At 40.2% G+C, this 18,137-nt stretch overlaps 3 protein-coding genes across 5 annotated transcripts in view; 1 reads left to right on the forward strand and 2 right to left on the reverse strand.

The window, feature by feature from the left end:
* Positions 1 to 1,252: 1,252 nt before the first annotated feature.
* On the reverse strand, positions 1,253 to 5,023 carry chchd7 (coiled-coil-helix-coiled-coil-helix domain containing 7). 2 transcript variants are annotated; one of them, XM_010789714.1, is made up of 4 exons: positions 4,932 to 5,023; positions 2,908 to 2,970; positions 2,703 to 2,801; positions 1,253 to 1,988 (listed from the first exon to the last, which is right to left on the reverse strand). In XM_010789714.1, exons 1-4 carry the CDS (start codon positions 4,947 to 4,949, stop codon positions 1,884 to 1,886), a joined length of 285 nt encoding a protein of 94 aa, XP_010788016.1. In that variant the 5' UTR covers positions 4,950 to 5,023; the 3' UTR covers positions 1,253 to 1,883. The 2 variants fall into 2 exon arrangements, with proteins under 2 accessions (XP_010788016.1, XP_010788081.1); XM_010789779.1 differs by lacking the exon at positions 4,932 to 5,023 and adding an exon at positions 3,717 to 4,015.
* plag1 (pleiomorphic adenoma gene 1) overlaps positions 4,367 to 18,137 on the forward strand; it is a 16,057-nt gene continuing 2,286 nt past the window's right edge. The window contains exons 1-3 of one of the 2 annotated variants that reach the window (XM_010789601.1): positions 4,367 to 4,495; positions 8,356 to 8,712; positions 8,882 to 10,068. In XM_010789601.1, the coding sequence (XP_010787903.1) occupies positions 8,465 to 8,712; positions 8,882 to 10,064 (1,431 nt within the window). In that variant the 5' untranslated portion in view covers positions 4,367 to 4,495; positions 8,356 to 8,464 and the 3' untranslated portion in view covers positions 10,065 to 10,068. Of the gene's footprint in view, positions 4,496 to 8,355; positions 8,713 to 8,881; positions 11,234 to 18,137 lie in introns of those variants that run through there. The other variant, XM_010789532.1, reaches the window with a different exon arrangement.
* Positions 17,197 to 18,137, reverse strand: part of LOC104962706 (tetraspanin-9-like) — a 2,301-nt gene continuing 1,360 nt past the window's right edge. Inside the window, exon 4 of the mRNA XM_010791217.1 lies at positions 17,197 to 17,246. Coding sequence (XP_010789519.1) covers positions 17,197 to 17,246 — 50 coding nt within the window. The remainder of the gene's footprint in view (positions 17,247 to 18,137) is intronic.

The following is an 18,137-nucleotide window of genomic DNA, read 5'->3' on the forward strand; positions in this document are numbered from 1 at the left end:
TAATGTAACGTCCACTCTGTCAAATAAAGTGCTGTGCCAAAAAGGAAATGTCTCTTCTGCCTGGGGCCCCTGTGTCTTGCGGAGCCACTGAACATGACAAGTAATAATATCACATTATATGATATAGTCAGACACTGTGTTATTTCAAATCAAGCCTAACGAATAATTAGTTCAAACTGGCTTTACTCACTTGAATTGCTCCTTAGAATGTAATTGTACTCTGTGGTTTTCTATGCAACACATTTTTGTAATGTAATGCCACTCGTATTTTATGTATTTGTGCATCGTAAGGTGACATTGAATATTTTGAAAGGTGCCCTCAAACAAAATGTATTATTGTTATTGTATCTGTGCCTCTCTCACACTGTTAATGTTCTCTTTTTTTAGACAAGGACCAAGGTTAATCCTGGTGTCGTTAGGGAAGATCTGCACGGTTCTGTACAGCCCATGTTCAGCAGAACAGGTGGTGCAGTTTCCTGGTTTGGCACCCCCACTATAACTTTGTCCAGGGTAGTCGTACTGTTACCAAAATCCCACCAGTGTTGGTTGTTTCCATCTTATTTGAGAAGGTTTTCCATCTCCGGCAGAGCATATTTTCTATCCTGAGGATAATTAAAACCTTGTATTCGCATGCTGACCAAGTCCTTTCTCTTTTTCTGTTGTACTGTCTGAATAAAATTACCCTTTTTTCCTGGCAATGAGAAATCCCTGCTTTTATAACTTCAAGTCTTTCAAAGTCTTTCAACTGCATGAACAGAAAATAAAGAAGACCGTTTGGGCTAACCCAAATGTGTGGTATATTCTCCATTGATTACAATAGGTTTGTAAAAGCTAATTACAATAAGACCAATAATACATTTGTATTGTTCTTAATATTAGTGTTCATCATTGTTGACATTTGTATTTTTGCATAATCATTAATTATGCATGTACTGATCATTTTTCCCTGTAATTGTAAAATATAAAATATAGGTGAAATGTACATATATTTATATTATTCTTTGCCTTTCCAAAGCATTACATCATTATTTACACAACAAGAAAATGACTTTTTTTTAACACTATTTCACCTTTTCAGAACTACTTAAAAACACGTGTCAGCCTACGTCATTAGTTGACAGCAACAAAAAAATAAGAATTGACCTGTAAGAAATGACAGTATCAACCAGAAAGCTAATTGTTGTTTTTCAATCTTAGTTTTTTCAGAGAAAACGAAAAGGCAAAGAATAGTAGGGAATAATACAGGACAGAATAAATGCATAATTTTTATGCAAAAACATAACTAGTATGACTATGCTACAATACTCCTTTTTTATTTAGGAAAGACACATGGTGGATGTCCATCAAACATGCTGCAGACTTCAACATGTTGGCCAGGTAGAAACCACAGCTGAGCTAGTCCCAACAATGCTTTAGATTTCAAAGACGAAGTAGTCCTTGACACCAGCAAATTGTAAAACAAAGTAGACCTACTTTTACATATGGGAACTGTAGAATATACTGTTCTCATGGACAAAAGGTCTACTTTTGATAAGATTAAATATTCATCTCAACAGTTGTGACTACAGTGCAACTTCTGTAATACCATTACATGCGTCAGCAATGCAATGTAATGTAATGACATAGCAGCTTATAAAGCTAATTGAATGATGTTTCAGTTCATGTCCCATTGTTTTTATTCCTCAATAAATAACACATCTGATATCTTTCTGTGAAATCCCTTCTTTTCCACAACAGACCAGTAACCGGGCACTTCCACACGCCCTGAGCTTAGGATGGGTCAGGCTTTGGGTCAGTGTGAACCGAGCCAGTGCAGCAGCACAGCTTGTAGTAAATGTCCGGGCCCCGCTGGCCTTCACAGTGCCTCTGAGTTTCTGCTGAAATCAGTAAGGTTTCCCTCCGATAGCAGCGATCATCTCCTGCCTCTCTGCAGCTGTCGGCATGTCCGGTTTCACTCCTTCTCTTCTCCGCAGCACCATTATGTTTTGCTACAAGGAAACAAACACAAATTAAAAGTATTTTATATATTACACAGGTCAAAATGATTAGTTAGAGGAACTGAAATCTGTGTTCTCTTCAAAGCCACCATTGAGAAAAATACATTTTAAATTGCAGATCAGTGAACTAACCCTGCATTGATCAGTAAGTTGGTTTGTGTTATTGTGCAACCTTGTTTTAAATAAAATAAATGAATACATTTTCTGGGGAATTTGAAGACAAAAACGTAAACTAAATTATACTAACTTCTTTTAAGCGTTAAAATGGTTAAAGATCTCACACGATCACTGGTGACCTTTGTTCTCATTTAGACATGAGACATACATGTGAAATAATGATCACATTAACATAATATGGTGCATGTCTTAAAGGAGTTTGTTTTAAATCTGTCTTGTGCATCTTCCAACAATTTACGTTTATTGCTTTTTCCTCTTAATCCTTTCCGCAAATATAGGAAAGCTGATGCTTATGACTCCCCTTTTTATCAAATGTATTTTAACTTTAATAGACTTTAGGCCCATTTCTCTCTGTGTTGCAGACCCAACTGAGGACAAACCTCCCCCTATGCCCCTCACTGTGCAGACACCCTGACCCACCAGTGGGTGTCACTACTGCAGCATCAATGACTGCTGACTTCTCAGCCATGCACAGGTAAACATGAGAAAGCCAGTGTGTTCTCCTTGATCCTGGAAACATGCACTCACCCAGTATTTCCTACAGCTCTTATATCTCAGGAAATAGTTTGAACACATGCTCTTGTCATAGCTGTTGACATTCAAACACTGCTGGGACGCATCACTTTCCTGAAAAACAGAAACAAGTTTCAGGATTAGAAAATTAGAAACACAGTTACCTTGCAGCAGGCCGATGTTTGACACAAAGCAAGATGTAAAGGGTAGGTAAACGTACGTCTATGCATGGGTTATTGTCCTGATTCCGAAGCTTTCGTAAGTTTTTTTTATCCATCGGGATCTGCAAAGATGGAAAAAGAGGTTCAGGTTATGCACAGTTTCGTTGTTTAACTATTGTATGGGTGCATGTATTACTATTCATGAATCACATGTTACTGGGATGAATGTAAAACATACATCAGAGTAATACCTTGAATATTTAAATAAAGTCAGCAGAATAAAACTTGCAAATCTTTGAAACAACTGTAATATTGTTGTTGGACAATCTAAATGTCTGTATCTTTAGAGGCTAGAGAAAGGGTCCCAAATGGCCTCAAAGGATAAAAAATACAGATATGATACATCATATTCATAATGTCTATCAGAAGTTACACTCCACAAAACCACTCTGCATTTGTTACAATAAATGTTCCCTTTAGGTGTACACATGTTGCTATCACTAACCACATAAGGTGTAAGTGGTGCAAAGGTAAACAGCAACTGAACCATGTTTTTTAGGACTAGTAATATTAAAAATATGTCAGCTTGGTATGTAACATATATGCCGAATTGAAATTGGCTTCTTCCTCTTGTAGGAAATGTCTTTAATCGTGTCGACAGGTGGTGTACATTTAACAAATAACACGTTTTACTAGACTTCCCAAATGATTCAATGGAGATTGGTGTCCTCCACTACACCATGTAGCGTTGCTACATAGTAGCATGTTGACCTTCACTCATGTTACCAAACAGCTTCCATTCAAACTTCATAGCGACTGTGCATTAAGATGAGGTAAATGGGAAAAGCTAAACAAAGTTAATACATACCTTCTAATGATAACAACTTGTATCCTGCAGTAGTCTAATGAATTGTGGATAAGCGTAATATCCACACCAGTGAAGAGTATCCCGTGTGTGAAAGGACCAAAAATAACTGCTAATGCTAGTTATTCAAATGTTATGTTATGATGTGTATCCTCTTGAAATGCTAACAAGAATGTTGCTTTAAAGAGCTAGTGAGCAGCTATACATTAGCATACATGTGGCTAACTGGTAAAGCAACACAACCCATAGGCTAATACCTCCCCTTCATGCTCAAGATAACTCCTCTCTATTTGTTGCAACAGCGCACCAAGAAAATCACCCGCACCGTCAGAGACAACTGACAGCGACATCAGCCAATAGGAGCCCTGGAAAACGAACAGAATGACTGACAACCCTGTGAGCCAATGGAATATCTTGGCAGCCATGTTAGTCTTCCTATCCTTGTAAATTCTACTAAACCACATTTAAGCGATTGACAGTGCATCGAGCAAGTCCAAAAATGAGTTTTACTGAAATGGACTGTAGCTGACACTGAGGGGAAAGTGGCAGCGGCTTACACAAATCAAAAGAGTGGCGAGTGGGCGGGATTTCAGGTGGGCGTGGCTAAATCATAGTTGGGTTGAATCGCAGCGCATACACAATGGCTGCTCGAAAGTGGGGAAAGCAAACAATTTTCAGGCCCGCCGCGTCTAGCAAAAAATATGAGAAAAAAATTATTAAAAATTCGGAAAATAGTTGAAAGTGAAGAAAAACCCAACAGAAAGAATGTTAAAGCGACCGGGGTAAGTTTGATGTGAATTAAGTGAGCGGTTACCCTGTTCTTGAATTAAAATATCGGGGTTATTTAAATTATGAGAGAGGGGTGAGCTGGGGAAAAAGTTTGTGTTAATCAGTACCCAGTTTAGGACCGCAGAGAAAAGCAGGGGACGGCACACGCTTTGATATTTATTAAAATAAATTATGTCACTGGTCGTATTAGTGTCACGGTGCGTGTCCGCGAACATTAAAGACCACCGGAACCAGTAGCGTAGGAAAGTTGAGCAAAGTTGCCTCCTAACTTAGTTTATTTAAAAAAAATATAATAACAACGCTAGTCCGGTAAACACGTACAGGAACAGACGCACTTTACTTCGGCAATAACGTCATTATCACTTTTATCTGCATGTACATTGATATTTACCTCATTTTCACACTTTATCACAAGCTGTGCCAACTTACACTTATCGATTCCAGCATCTCTTTTCTGAAACCGTAATGCCACCATGTAGCGGCTACAGTGACATTTTGTCATGCTTCTCCTTTTAGCTTTATGGCTTTTTTAACCCATTGCAAGTATCGATCCCGGTGTCAGACACACACATGACAGGTCGGCTACTACCCGCTGCAAGCCTCGTAAACAACACACGGCAATTGCTTGTCAATAAAGCTGCAAAATGGAGGGAGAAGTCAAGGCAGAGTAATTATGCGATGCCCCGACTTTTTGCTCTTTAAAGGACGTGTGTTCACTTTTAGCGGTGTGGCAGGTTGCACTGTGCACATTAGAAATGGCTATGTAAGAGATGTGGTGCAGGATATCGGTGTTATAAGCGTTACACTCAAGCTACTAGGTATCAAAAGCATCTCCCATGGTGTTATCGAGGTGTAGCCCGCCAGAGCATTGGTGTGGCTGCTTGTAAAAGTGATATTGAAACAGTCACTGAGAGGAAGTGTGTTGTCAGTGTTGGCTCAAGTCTCTGTTTACACCTGTCTTAATGTGCTGATATGGATTAATGTGTAATTGTTCTGTATTTACCATGGCATGATTTTGACTGTTAATACCTGCGTTGTTACTGATATCAATCTGATTGCATGTAATGATGCTAATGTAAGGCAGAACTAGTAGCATGAGAGAAAAAGATTATTTCTTTGATGCAGAAGTTTGCTATTAGCCGTTATAAATTACTATAATTAGTCGATGCCTAAAACTAATTTTCTATATAAGATATTAGGAGAAATATTTAAGAGCTTCGGAGCATTCATACATTTGACTAGCTTAGCCTTTTGCTAATCATTTTCCTAAATGTTAAAGTGTTATTCTATAAAGGCTTGGTGAGCCTTCTGAGTTTCTCAAATATGTAACATTCTTTGACAAGATGTGGGAAATGAATTTGGATTTGCATCATTCTGTCTTATACATGTTTGAATTGATTTGATAATGACCCTTTTAAAATGAGTTGCTTTAGTTTTTTTGAAGACAAGATAATTGATTTAGTCCAAGTAAAAACATCCTCCTTGAGCCTGGGTTGTTTCTGTAGCTTTTCTGAAGAAAGGTAATTGTTAGTAATGAGATCAATATTGCAGCCTTAATAAAATAGACATTTTTGATGTGCTTAGCAACTTCTCTTAGCCCTGAAACAAATGTTTGTTAACGTGTGTTTCAGTAAATATGACAACTTTCCCCAAACCATGGTCTTATCAAACACAGGGCATTTTGTTATTACTTTTAACTGTACACTTTTAATTAAAAAATAATCAAAATGTATAAGAATATGCAAGATATTTAAGATTTGTTTCTATATTGATGAATACTTATATTTAGTTGGTACGGTTATGGCAAGTTGCTAATTGCTATAAATAAAGACACATAAGAAGAAGAATTCTTAATATCATTATGTTACTTAAAATTATTCAAATAAAGATTGAATGCATAGTGAATCTTCTTTTACATTTAAATCACTAATAAGTCTTTATTACTGCAGGACAGACGGCTGTTATCAATCTAGATATTTGCAGTAATTTAGATCATATCTGTTAGAAAAGTATGAATCAATTCAGAGGCAAGGGCTTGGCATAAATCTCTGTTTCAAGAGTGAAAGGCTCCAGGATTTATTCTTCTAACAAAAGCTACACAACCATTCTAATTTAATTAATAAAGAAATATCAGCCCTTTGTGCAGTAACAATGAAGCAGTGTGCTACATGGATAATGTAGTATCAACTTTGTACTAGTAGATATGAGTATTGTGTCCATAATAAGATTATATCATATAAACATGTGCAGACTGATAAATCTACGTGTATTTTGTAAGTTTTCAATTGTAAAATACAATGTGTGATGACAGATCAGATCTATTAATCTGTATTTGTGTCTATCTAAGGCAGGGGTGTCAAACTCAAATACACAGTGGGCCAAAATAAAAAAAATGGGTACTAATCGAGGGCCGGACTGGTTCAATGTTTATTGCAGAACTTATTGAAATGAACTTATTGCACATATTAAACCTGGAACTAACAAAGCTTAAATTAATGCCTATAAAAACAACATTAAATAATCAGTTGCACTAATTTCTTATGGCTCTATGTGCAGCTTTTCCCCGAGTCATTTCTTATGATTACATTTTCCCACAGGCCAACAACAGCTTCAAAAAAATATTCCCCTCAAAGAAAAAAACAGAAATGCCCTGTTGTCGTGAGAGAAAAAGTGCAGAAGGAAACATCCATGTAAACTCAGTGTGCTGCTCTGTGACGCTAGTTCAGATACTTGGCATCTCATCTTGGGTGCAAGTTCATCAATGTTTGGGCTCAGGCTCTGAGCTGAGGAGACCCTCAGGATGGAGTGAAGGTGTGCGTGCAATATGCCGGCGGGCCAGATCTAATAGGAATTAGAAATTATCCTGCGGGCCGAAATTAAATCCACCAAGGGCCTGACTTGGCCCCCGGGCTTTGAGTTTGACACATGTGGACTAAGGCAAGGGACACAACTACAAAAGACAGTTTGAAAAACATAATTTTCTATTATAAGTGAACTCATTAGAATGTATTTGTCCTCTTATAGAATCTAATATCCAGGGTTTCTTTTTAATATTTGTAAGTAATGGTAGCTGGTAAACTGCCAAAGCCAAGGTGTAGGAGAAACAAAAGGTATTGTGTATAAGGAAGTAATGTGGAAGTGGTTAAAGGTACAGAAGCGTTACAGATTTTGCATCTCAGGCAGCCATTTTTAAAATAATCCCCCTGTGGCAGCAGTAGTTAGTGCTTTTGGTGGATGCTTTTCCAGCTGACTTCAATTCTATATCCTCCTAATTACAAAAAAAAGGAGAATTCATAGTTTGAGGCATCAGAGTTCGGCTGTGTCTTCGATAAAAACATATAACTCGACTGTCGTTCTAAAACAAACTGTGAACTAATCATTAAAAGTGCTATTTTTAGCTTATGCTAGACACACACACACACACATATTTTACAGCCAACTACTTTACATTGGTTGTTATTTCTAGGGTTTTAAAGCATTTAACTCCATTTAATTTGTGTGCTTACATTGCATATAGTTAACTTTGCTGAAGATCACCTTTTGCTTGTGCTTACATGTATTTTCCCCTCATGTATAATTTCGCTCATATATTCTATTGCTTGTAGTTCAGATAGCCTTTGAGTTAAACCATTGTGATTGTAAAACCCAGAGTTAACTGAGCCAGTTGTTACCCTTTTGAATGTAAACAGTTATCTAAGATCTATAAGACATGTAATCCAAAGGCAGCCAGTTTAACTTGTTTTGTCATTCCTCACATCAGTTGATTTATGACTTAGGTTTTAATGTCTTTTGTACCGTCAGCAACCTGAAACCAAACCATTCACCATCTTCTCTCTCTCTCTCTCTTTCTCAGGCCCCTGAGTCCGGGCGGTGTTGAGCACATAAAACTGGAGAGAGTAATCGCATCAGAAGTAGCCGGGCTCTGCGCCCCTGTCCATGTAGCCGGTCAGCCTTAGAGTGCCATGGCCACGGGAACCCAGGGCCACCGTGACCACGTCCTGGAGAGAACCAAGCTCACGCCGCCCACAGGGAGGCGCCGGAGAGCCGAGGGCAAGCCCAAAAAGAATTTCCTTTGCCAGGAGTGTCAGAAAGCTTTCAACAGCCTGGAGAAGTTGAAGGTGCACTCGTACTCTCACACCGGAGAGAGACCCTACCGCTGCTCCCACCCCGACTGCACCAAGGCTTTCGTCTCCAAATACAAGCTGCTACGGTACAGACAGCACATAGCAGCATGTTCCTTTCTCTTTACACCTTTGCTAACATAACGCTCAGTAGTGTTCACAATTATCTGTTCTTGCATATTAGTGTCTGTGTTTGTGTGTAATGTGAAGCATGCCTTCTTGATTCTGAGTGCTCATAGAATGTGTCTGTGTTCCAAGGCATATGGCAACTCACTCGCCAGAAAAAAACCACAAGTGTTCATACTGTGAGAAAATGTTCCACCGCAAGGATCACTTAAAGAATCACCTACACACTCACGACCCCTACAAGGAGGCGTTCGGCTGCCAGGAGTGCGGCAAGAGCTACAACACCAAGCTGGGCTTCAAGCGGCACCTGGCCCTCCATGCTGCTAACAGTGGAGACCTCACCTGCCAGGTGTGCCTGCAGCCCTTCCCCAGCACCGTGGTCCTCCTGGAGCACCTCAAGACACACGCCGGCAAGTCCTCTGGTGGGACCAAAGAGAAGAAGCACCGCTGCGAGCACTGTGAGCGGCGGTTCTACACCCGGAAAGACGTGCGACGCCACATGGTGGTGCACACCGGACGCAAGGACTTCCTGTGTCAGTACTGTGCCCAGCGCTTCGGGAGGAAGGACCACCTGACGCGCCACGTGAAGAAGAGCCACGCCCGCGAGCTGCTGAGGGTGAAAACTGAGCCGGCTGATTCGCTGGAGCCCGTCGTCTTCGACTTGGCGTCTGGGGGCATCAAGGGCGAGCTGCCGGGGATGCTGACACAAAGGCCGCACCAGCTCATGTACACGGGCCCCGTCCTGGACACGGAGCCCTTCCCCAACCCCACGCTGCCTTTTTCTTTTAAGTACCCACTGGGCTCCAACTTTACCTCATACAGCGTCTCCTCACAGGAGCGGGAGCAGAATCTAAAGGGAGAACTGGAGACCTACCTGATGGAGTTGCAGAGCAGCATGCCCTCCTCATCCTCTGCAGCCCAAGAACCCCAACTCTCCTCCTCCAAACTCGAGTTGGAGCCTCAAGTGGGCGCGCTGGAGGAAGCGGGCGAGGGGGGGTCCCTGTCCAAAATGTCCTCCCAGATGGCAGCAGCCGGCGCAGACTCTCTGGCCTCGTCCTCCTCTCTGATGGACTTCTCACAGCTTTTCAACTTCCTGCCACTCAACGGGCCGCCGTACAACCAGGCGGGGGGCAGCGGGGGGGCGGGCGTCACCTATCCTGCCAACGAAGAGCCCCCCCCCCTGGTCCAGATGCCCTCCCAGGCTCCTGAAGACCCCGAGGTTGCAGAGAGTCCGCTGCAGAGGCTCCCCTCCTCCTTCATATCCAACCTGAGCTCACCCACCACACTGCCCCGCTTCCACCAGGCCTTCCAGTGATCCAGTATGTACTGCTGCCTGGCACACACACACACACACACACACACACTCGAACACACACTCACACACACACACTCACACGTTGAGTTACACCCCCTGCTATTCAGAAAAAAATATGCTAGTTAAACATGTCTGAAGATGAAGCACTTAATACGAAAGACGTACAAAGCAGATATATCATGATAAGCTCTTACAGTAACACACACACGCACACGCACACACACACACACACACACACACACGCACACGCACACGCACACACAGTTTGCCTTAATCAGCTTTCTAAATGCTGCTGCTGAGATTCCACCTATTAAGCCTTTTATTGAAGAATTCGTAAATCCTCACCACCACTACTCCTTGATGACATGTTCACATAATAGCAGGAAAATATTGCAAACCAGTTTCCAAATCTTCTGTTTCTTACTTTTCGCAACTTGAATAACTTCTGATCTCTATGATATCTAACCTATTCAAAGGCCTTTGGTGCAGTTACAACTCGCCACACACACAATAACCTGCTTTTCCACAACAATGTGAACATGGTGAGAGCTGTCAGTTCATCAGTCTTTTGGGAGTTTTCACGTAGATGCTTGCTATTAGTGATTTCATTGCAGTGACATTTTCTTTACTTTACCTCCTAGAATAGATCGGCTTGAGTGAACAGATTATGGGATATATTGTTGTTCTGCAGCACTTTGGGATGTAGTCTGTCATCACAGTTGACCTTTCACCTGACTGTAGGTTTTGGATGTTTTTGCCAATTTACATCTATTCATTACATCAAAAATGACAAGGCAGTGTTTGAATTTCATAAATGTCTAATCTGTATAGAATGACTTGAGTTGATCAATTACAGTGATCATCTGCTCATATCTTGTCGATAACTTCACTGTGCGCTTGTGTTACGCCGTACAGTAAAGTTCGACATAATGCTCACTATGCCGAATTACATATATTTCAAATATGTAGTGAAATTCTAGAAACCAATGTCTTCCTGGAATTTGGGAAAACATACTTAAAATAGCTTAAAAATCTGATTTTTATCAGAAAGTCAAGTAATTAGTAGTAAATAGGCTTAAACCTTCAAAAACATACATCTGCGGCCGTATTCACAAAGCATTTTATCTTACCGCTAGGAGTGCTCCTAACTCGCGCTAAAACATTTTACGTAGGAGTTTTTTCTTAAAAGTTATTCACAAAGCCGCTGAGACCTACTCATACTAAGGATAAATCACTAAGAGTGAACTAAGAGTGACGCGCCGTTGCTATGGATTACGTCGATTCTCGTGCATGAGTTTAGAAGCGGTCAGTACGGTGATTGGTTGTTCAGAGTAGGCGGTCTCGGTGAAACTCATCCGCAACATCCCACAAACGAGCCCACGAAAAACAAGGAAATAGCCTAGGCTATAAATGTATTCCTATCAAATAGTTATGGACAGTGCAGTTAGCAGAATACACGCATGATGACAAGTTTGTGCAGACCACGATAATGACGTCGTATATGCACGTTAAAGAGAGAGAGCAAACAATAAAAATACGTAAATTGCATTAAATCGAGGAGGCAATTAAAAGCACCCTGCAAACTATTATCCAATGAGCATATTTCCAGCACTTAAACACTTTCAATAACAGCCCATACCGCCGTTCAAGTCCCCCTATCATGATGAATGAAAACAATCTGCGTGTTGATGGAATGTACTTTCTTTCTATTGACGAACACGTCCTCATCTTTTGATGGCGCAATTATTTTTATGTGCGTCCCGTCAATAGCACCGACCACACCGGGCATACCTGCAATTGCCATGAAGTTGGCTTTGATCCTGTGTAGTTGTTGATTGTCCAAAGGAAACCGGATAAACTGTTGGATGATATGTGGTCTAGAGAGCGCGTTGATGGTTTGGTTTATGGCACGGCTGACTGATGGTTGCGATATTCCTAAATCGGCGGCATTGCAAAGTTGCATTTTTCCCTGTTGCTAAATATCGTAGTGTTGCCAAACATTTTATTTCCGGACTAATCGGGTTATTCCTGTTAGTCGGGGATGTTATTGCATCCCGCACTAATTCCACAACAAGTTTGATACCCTCACGATTTAGCCTATATCTCTTGATCAATTCAGTCTTCCATTGTCTCCAAAACATTTAGTCTCGCAGCCATTTTCAGATTCTTTGTGAATAGGTCTTACTGAGTTAGGAGTCCTCTCGAGGACTTTTAAGCTCTCCTAAACTTAGGTGCTACTTTTAGGCCTAAAATACTTTGTGAATTGCTCTTAGTGAATAAAATTAGGAGTCCTAAATTTAAGACTGACACGCCCATTATGTTTAGGAGTTTCTCCTAAATTCGCCAGTTAGGAGCTACTTTTAGCCCTAAAATCCTTTGTGAATACGGCCCCTGGTCTTTTGATCATTCCATTAAGCTAAAGTGAATTCACATGATGATGGACAAGGTACTGAGAAGGAACTACTGAGCAATAGTATTACACTTTGACATTTTAGTATAGTTGGTTGATTTTCTGCTCAAGTTTTATCTTAATTCTTGACATTCTCAAAGCTGACGTAGTAGAGTTATTTAGTTAACAAGCACCTGTTTCCACACAGAGAGCAATACACACACACACACACACACACACACACACACACACACACACACGCACACATCTCTATTCACCGTTTATGTAACCCTCGATGTGCCTTACTTCTCAAAGGTCATAAGAAAGTGTTTTTATCAAACGTCACACTCCTGTCAAACTTCTAAGAAGTGTCATTATATGAACTGTTCACCTGAAACAAATATTTGTAGTGGCTGATTGGCGGCAAAAATTGAGAACTTGTGTGTCTTGAACATAATACACCTTGAATGATGTGTTAGAACAAGCAAATGCAGAAAACTTGGGATGATAATTGGACCCAATAAGTGGAAAAAGGAGGTTGAAGAGATGCTAACGAATGCTAACATAATCATAGTTAGTGCTAGTTTGGGTTAGCATCATTAGTGACCTCAGTACCCCTGTGTGATTCAGTCACATTTCCGATGGAAAACATTAGTTTGAATGCATATTTTTGTTACCCTGGGCAACATGTTTTCATTGTGGGCTAACAGTCAAATCTGTGAGATCACAGAAATACTTTTAAAGATTGAAACATGCTGCTAGAAAACAAGATTTTGCTTTTGGGGGTTTTCCCTTTCCTGTAGTGTGTGTATAGGTTTGTGTGCCTGTAAATGGTCTGCTAAGGCTCAAATCCCGCTAAAGTCCACAGAGCCGGCCAGCCAATCAGAGCGCACTGGGCTCTAGTTGATGAGCACAATATGTCCTCTTTAAAAACCCATTTGTACAACTTTACCAAGGTTTGCTGGGGATACTGAGGTAAAAAAACAATGGCTAACTTTAGCTCCGTTTTCAGTTTTATTCTGTGTTTTCGAGCATTTTCATACAATTAACGCGCGGTGCTAGCAATCGTTAAGCAGCAATATACCAGGGCTGGGTGTCGACTGAAATGTGTTTAGCACTGTGCTAAAAGCTGAGAAAAAGACGTGTTTAGATCCATTACTGTGTTCACTTCTTATGACCCAATAGTTCCTGAACTTATTTGGTAGATTACAAATGAGATTTTGTAAGATGTATGTTTTGGTATCTGTATCACAACTCTTTTGAAATGCCAATCATTACCTACAATGCAACTGAAGGATGAAAATACTTTAGCAGATTGATATCATTTCATGAAAGAAAGATGTCCTTTTTAAACGTTTCAAGAGATATCTGACTGCACACCATACGGCAAAAAATGTGAACTTTACACCCCACACCTTCACTCCCCTTACCACAGCAGTGCATCTTAGCTCCATGAAATGTTTTTATAACCCAATAGTGTTATCATTTACCTCACGTACTCATGTTGTTTCTGTGCTCTGAAAGTCAAAAGAAATGATGATGACGATGATGATGATGAACTAGAAGTGTTAAGTCCCCCGGTTCCTTTCCTGAGTGAGACATGAATGGACACTATGTGAAAGTTGAATGTTTCAAAGCATTTATGGAAGTCTGCTATTTGTATCTTGTGAAGGTTTGTGGATTTACAAAAGATGTTAGCAAGCCTCTTTTTTTTGTTTGTAATCATAGCACTTTTTGTAAATTGAATGCCTTTATTTCCTCCAATACCTTTTTATTTGTTGTTTAAAACCTTTATTACAAATGTATAGATGATATATTTAGCTCTTTTAGAGAACAATAACATGTAAATACAATATAAAATGTTTTATTTTTACAGGTACAATTTTGACAGTGTTTTTTCCTATCAAAGTGTCATTTTTGCTTTACTTGCACAAGTGTTCTGTGTATCTCATTGGGGGGTCTTTAACAAACAATGTGCCTTTTCTATCGCTGGTTTAGGTAAGGGCACAAGTAATGGACATTTATATAGCACTTAATTGTATTATCCTTTAATTGGCTGTTTAATCAGATGTTTAAAAATACATTTAATGTATGTCAAATAACTCCTAAGGGGATTATATCACCCTTTGACCTCAGTGTGACATTGTGAAAAAAACAACTTAGTATATTATCATTTATTTTGAATATTTCCTTGTGATTTCTGCCTGAAATGTATTATCCACTCAGCTAGTGTTTTACTCACATGGCAGATTTGAGAGATTGGATTTTGTGAAAGTAACAGCAATGAACTTTGGATCAAAGACAGAAGATCCCTACACATTGGAGAAAGTAGATCCAGATTTGGCATCCTACATCAGATTAAGCTAACTTTAAATCCCCGGGGTAAAAGGGAATAGGCAAAGTCTCCCAGGAGATTCTTCAGTGAGAGCCACAGACCTTCAGCATGTCGGACTTCTTTATAAGCTTCAGTGGTACCAGTGAACTTTATTGAATGTGTAAGAAACACTGCAATACTGCAATATATTTTTGGTATTGGATCAAGCTGCTAACATACTTCTAAAGCTCCTTAAGGTGCTACAGACCTCTTTTCTAGTTCTTAAGTGTATCGTTTGTACAAAGTATCCAGTTTAGCTGAACAGTTGGCGTGTGTGCCCGGTTGAACTATATAGCGACATATATTTTTATTGTACTGTGACTTTTGTAGTCTTTTTACAGACTTGCCTGTAATATCACATGCATCCCTCACCCCCCCCTACCCACCCCTTGCCCACCTGTGTTGTGTTGTGATATTGGGAAACTGAGTCATGGCGGGGGATGGCTCTGAGTGACTCGGCAGAAAAAGAAAATGAAGACGCTGACGGTGAGAAGCTCCGCTGTTCAGAAAGAGGACGTTCAGAGACGAAGTGCATTCCAGCCATGTTGGTCTCCATGTTGGTTTCCATGTTGGTTTCCATGTTGGTTTCCATGTTGGTTTTGTTATTCGTTGCATTTCAACAATGCCATCCCGTGACAATGATGGACTCGTTGCTAATTCTCAATATTTTACTTCAAATCTATTTTACAAACTACTGTTGTATTTTTATAAATATAGGGCAAAGTAATTCACACAAACATATGTATATATATAAGTGAATATATATGTATATGTTTACAGGTTGTGTAAAATGAATGCTGCAGCTTTTATCTGTTGTTTTTTTAAACCTTGACATCATCCAAAGAGGCAGATTATTTATTGTCTGGCAGAATAAACCTGATTTGATTTACATACCTTTGCTGCTATGAGAGAGAAGAGCTGCAGTCGTCAACTCCAGTGTTTTTACACAATGTAATGAAAGTTCAATAAACATACGAGAAGGATACAACCGAGCGTCTGTTTGGTTATTATTACGTCTCATTCTTTGTGGTTTTGTCTGCTTCTGTGTAAGTCTGGGGTTACTTTGAGGCTTTGTTGTCCTGCCCACATTACATCTCTTTAAATGTAGTTTCGTGGACAGTCCCCATTTATTGTTCCAAAAACAGTAAATGGGGCAGCTTTAGCCAACATGGTTGATTTCCAGCTGTTGTCCCCGTCCATATGATCATGACAAGCATTCATTGAGAAGAAAGGAGGAAATACAAGAAGATAGTGGACAACACAAGATATAGCAAGCCAGCTAATGTATATGTATATAACTGTATATGTTGTTGGGTAGTTTAGAGAGCTACTGGCTGCATCTGCATGGAAACAAGCCAAACATTACTTCCTAAAGTCATGATACAACCCTACCTAGAAACTGCCAAACTTATCTCGACAATCCTCCTATTTAATGTCATTCTGCACATCTGACACTTAATACAAAACTGTTGATTTTGTCTTGTCTGAAGCCTAAATAAGTGCGATCTGTCAAGAAATAAACAATAAAAACAACATGAATTTTATGTTTTTTGAGCATAATGCTTCTGAGAACAGTTTGTGCTACCATGTTGTTCTTCAGTGGAAGACACTTTCAAACATATGAGGTAAAGTAATCCTAAACATTGAAATGTATTGAATGTTTCAGGATTATGCACACTGCAGTGGAAGTGGAGTGGATGTATCAGTTACAAATGAAAGCTGTTGGTCCCAAAAACTGATGTAATTGGTTGATAAAATCATGCGGTTATATTAAACAACCCCATTACCCGGTATACTTCACGCTGAAGGCTATCTAATTCCTATTCCTGCTGTGTTCCTTGACATTTATCCTTCTCTCACTTTATCATGACTCTGTTTGCTTGAAACCTATTTTTGTGGATCAGCCAAGGAGGTTAGCACAAATAAGTTGTAGAGTTTACATGAACAAACTGACAGCTCCCTGTTGCTCTCCTGTGTTATCAGCTGCATGTTACACTGCAGTAGTGTTCACTCTGTGACCATGTGTTCCTGCATGCAGGAAAAGTCTCGGTGAAAAGAGTGAAAAGGACAAACACAGGCTGTGAGCTGTGTAACATGTTCTGCAGCTCCCTCCCCCCAGCCTCAGCTCAAATGTGTCAGTGTGCACTTCTGAAACTGGACTCTGCACAAAGCTGTCTCGCGGCTAATTAAGCAGGCCGTGGCTCGCGCGCACCGAGTAGTAACTTTTTTCTGAAACACACATAAATATTATCGTGTTTTACTACCACTGAATGCAGAAAGTTTGTGATGTACCCCGCCCTCCTCCGCTGCACAGAATAAACTGAGTTGAACCATCGGGATGAACCCGTTGAACCCAAACAGAAAGTACTTCACACTCCTGGACCCCAGGGGGCGCTGTGGCCGCATGGAGGGGCTTCTGCTGGGAGAGAGCAGAGCAGAAAGTGCACAAATCTGAAGCAAAATAAATAGTAAAAAGGAATGTTTTTAAGGAGTGGCAACACAATTGGGACTGCAGAAGTCAGCATGTCAGCAGGGTCAGAGGACCATGTATTAACCAGAGGGGGGAGAAGTACTCACATCTTGTACTTGTAGTAAAAGTAGAAGTACCAGAGTGTAGGAATACTCTGTTACAAGTAAACGTCCTGCAATCAAACTGTTACTCAAGTACAAAAGTATTAACATCCATATACTTAAAGTCCCGAAAGTAAAATTAGTAATTGTGCAGATTGGTCAATTTCAGAATAATATGATATGTTTTATAATGATTGATCATTAAAGTGTTCTCAAAGCTGGTAAAGGTGCAGCTAGTTTGAATGACTTTGTATACTGCAGGGTAGCTTGTGAATTTACTCCAGGTGGAACTAAAGTCTGATTTAACACTTGATTATATATTCATGGGGGGGGGGGGGGGGGGGGGGGGGGTGGGGGGGGAGCCTCGTCGCCCACTGGGCCCCTTTTAGGCCCCGTCCGTTACCAACCCAACCCACACACACTCACGAGGACGACGATGACCTTAAGTCGGTACCGGGAAGAAGGAAACGCCAAAAATACCAGCCAATCGTGTCGCAATTTTCCACCGTAATGGCGGGGATTACATAACCTCACACCTTGATCTTAATAGAATTGGTTATTTTTTTTCTCTCTTTTAAATTTCAATTTACAATAGAAATAATTGACGACAAACAGATAGTAAATAACACCAAACGAAACATGCCATATGGGGATGATGTTATGTCTCCATACCACATGAAAATTTTGAGTGAGGTGATTGTACCCATTAAATTATGGACAATAATGTGCTAAAGAACTA

Source organism: Notothenia coriiceps, unplaced genomic scaffold, assembly GCF_000735185.1.
Source record: "Notothenia coriiceps isolate Sejong01 unplaced genomic scaffold, NC01 NC01_scaffold00000286, whole genome shotgun sequence".
NCBI lineage: Eukaryota > Metazoa > Chordata > Actinopteri > Perciformes > Nototheniidae > Notothenia > Notothenia coriiceps.

What these genes read in the sequence shown, in the direction of transcription:
- chchd7 (XM_010789714.1), bottom strand. An exon ending in ACAATAACCCATGCATAGAC is followed by an intron (nt 2,802 to 2,907) that starts GTACGTTTACCT and finishes TCTGTTTTTCAG; the next exon opens with GAAAGTGATGCGTCCCAGCA. An exon ending in AGAGCTGTAGGAAATACTGG is followed by an intron (nt 1,989 to 2,702) that starts GTGAGTGCATGT and finishes GTTTCCTTGTAG; the next exon opens with CAAAACATAATGGTGCTGCG.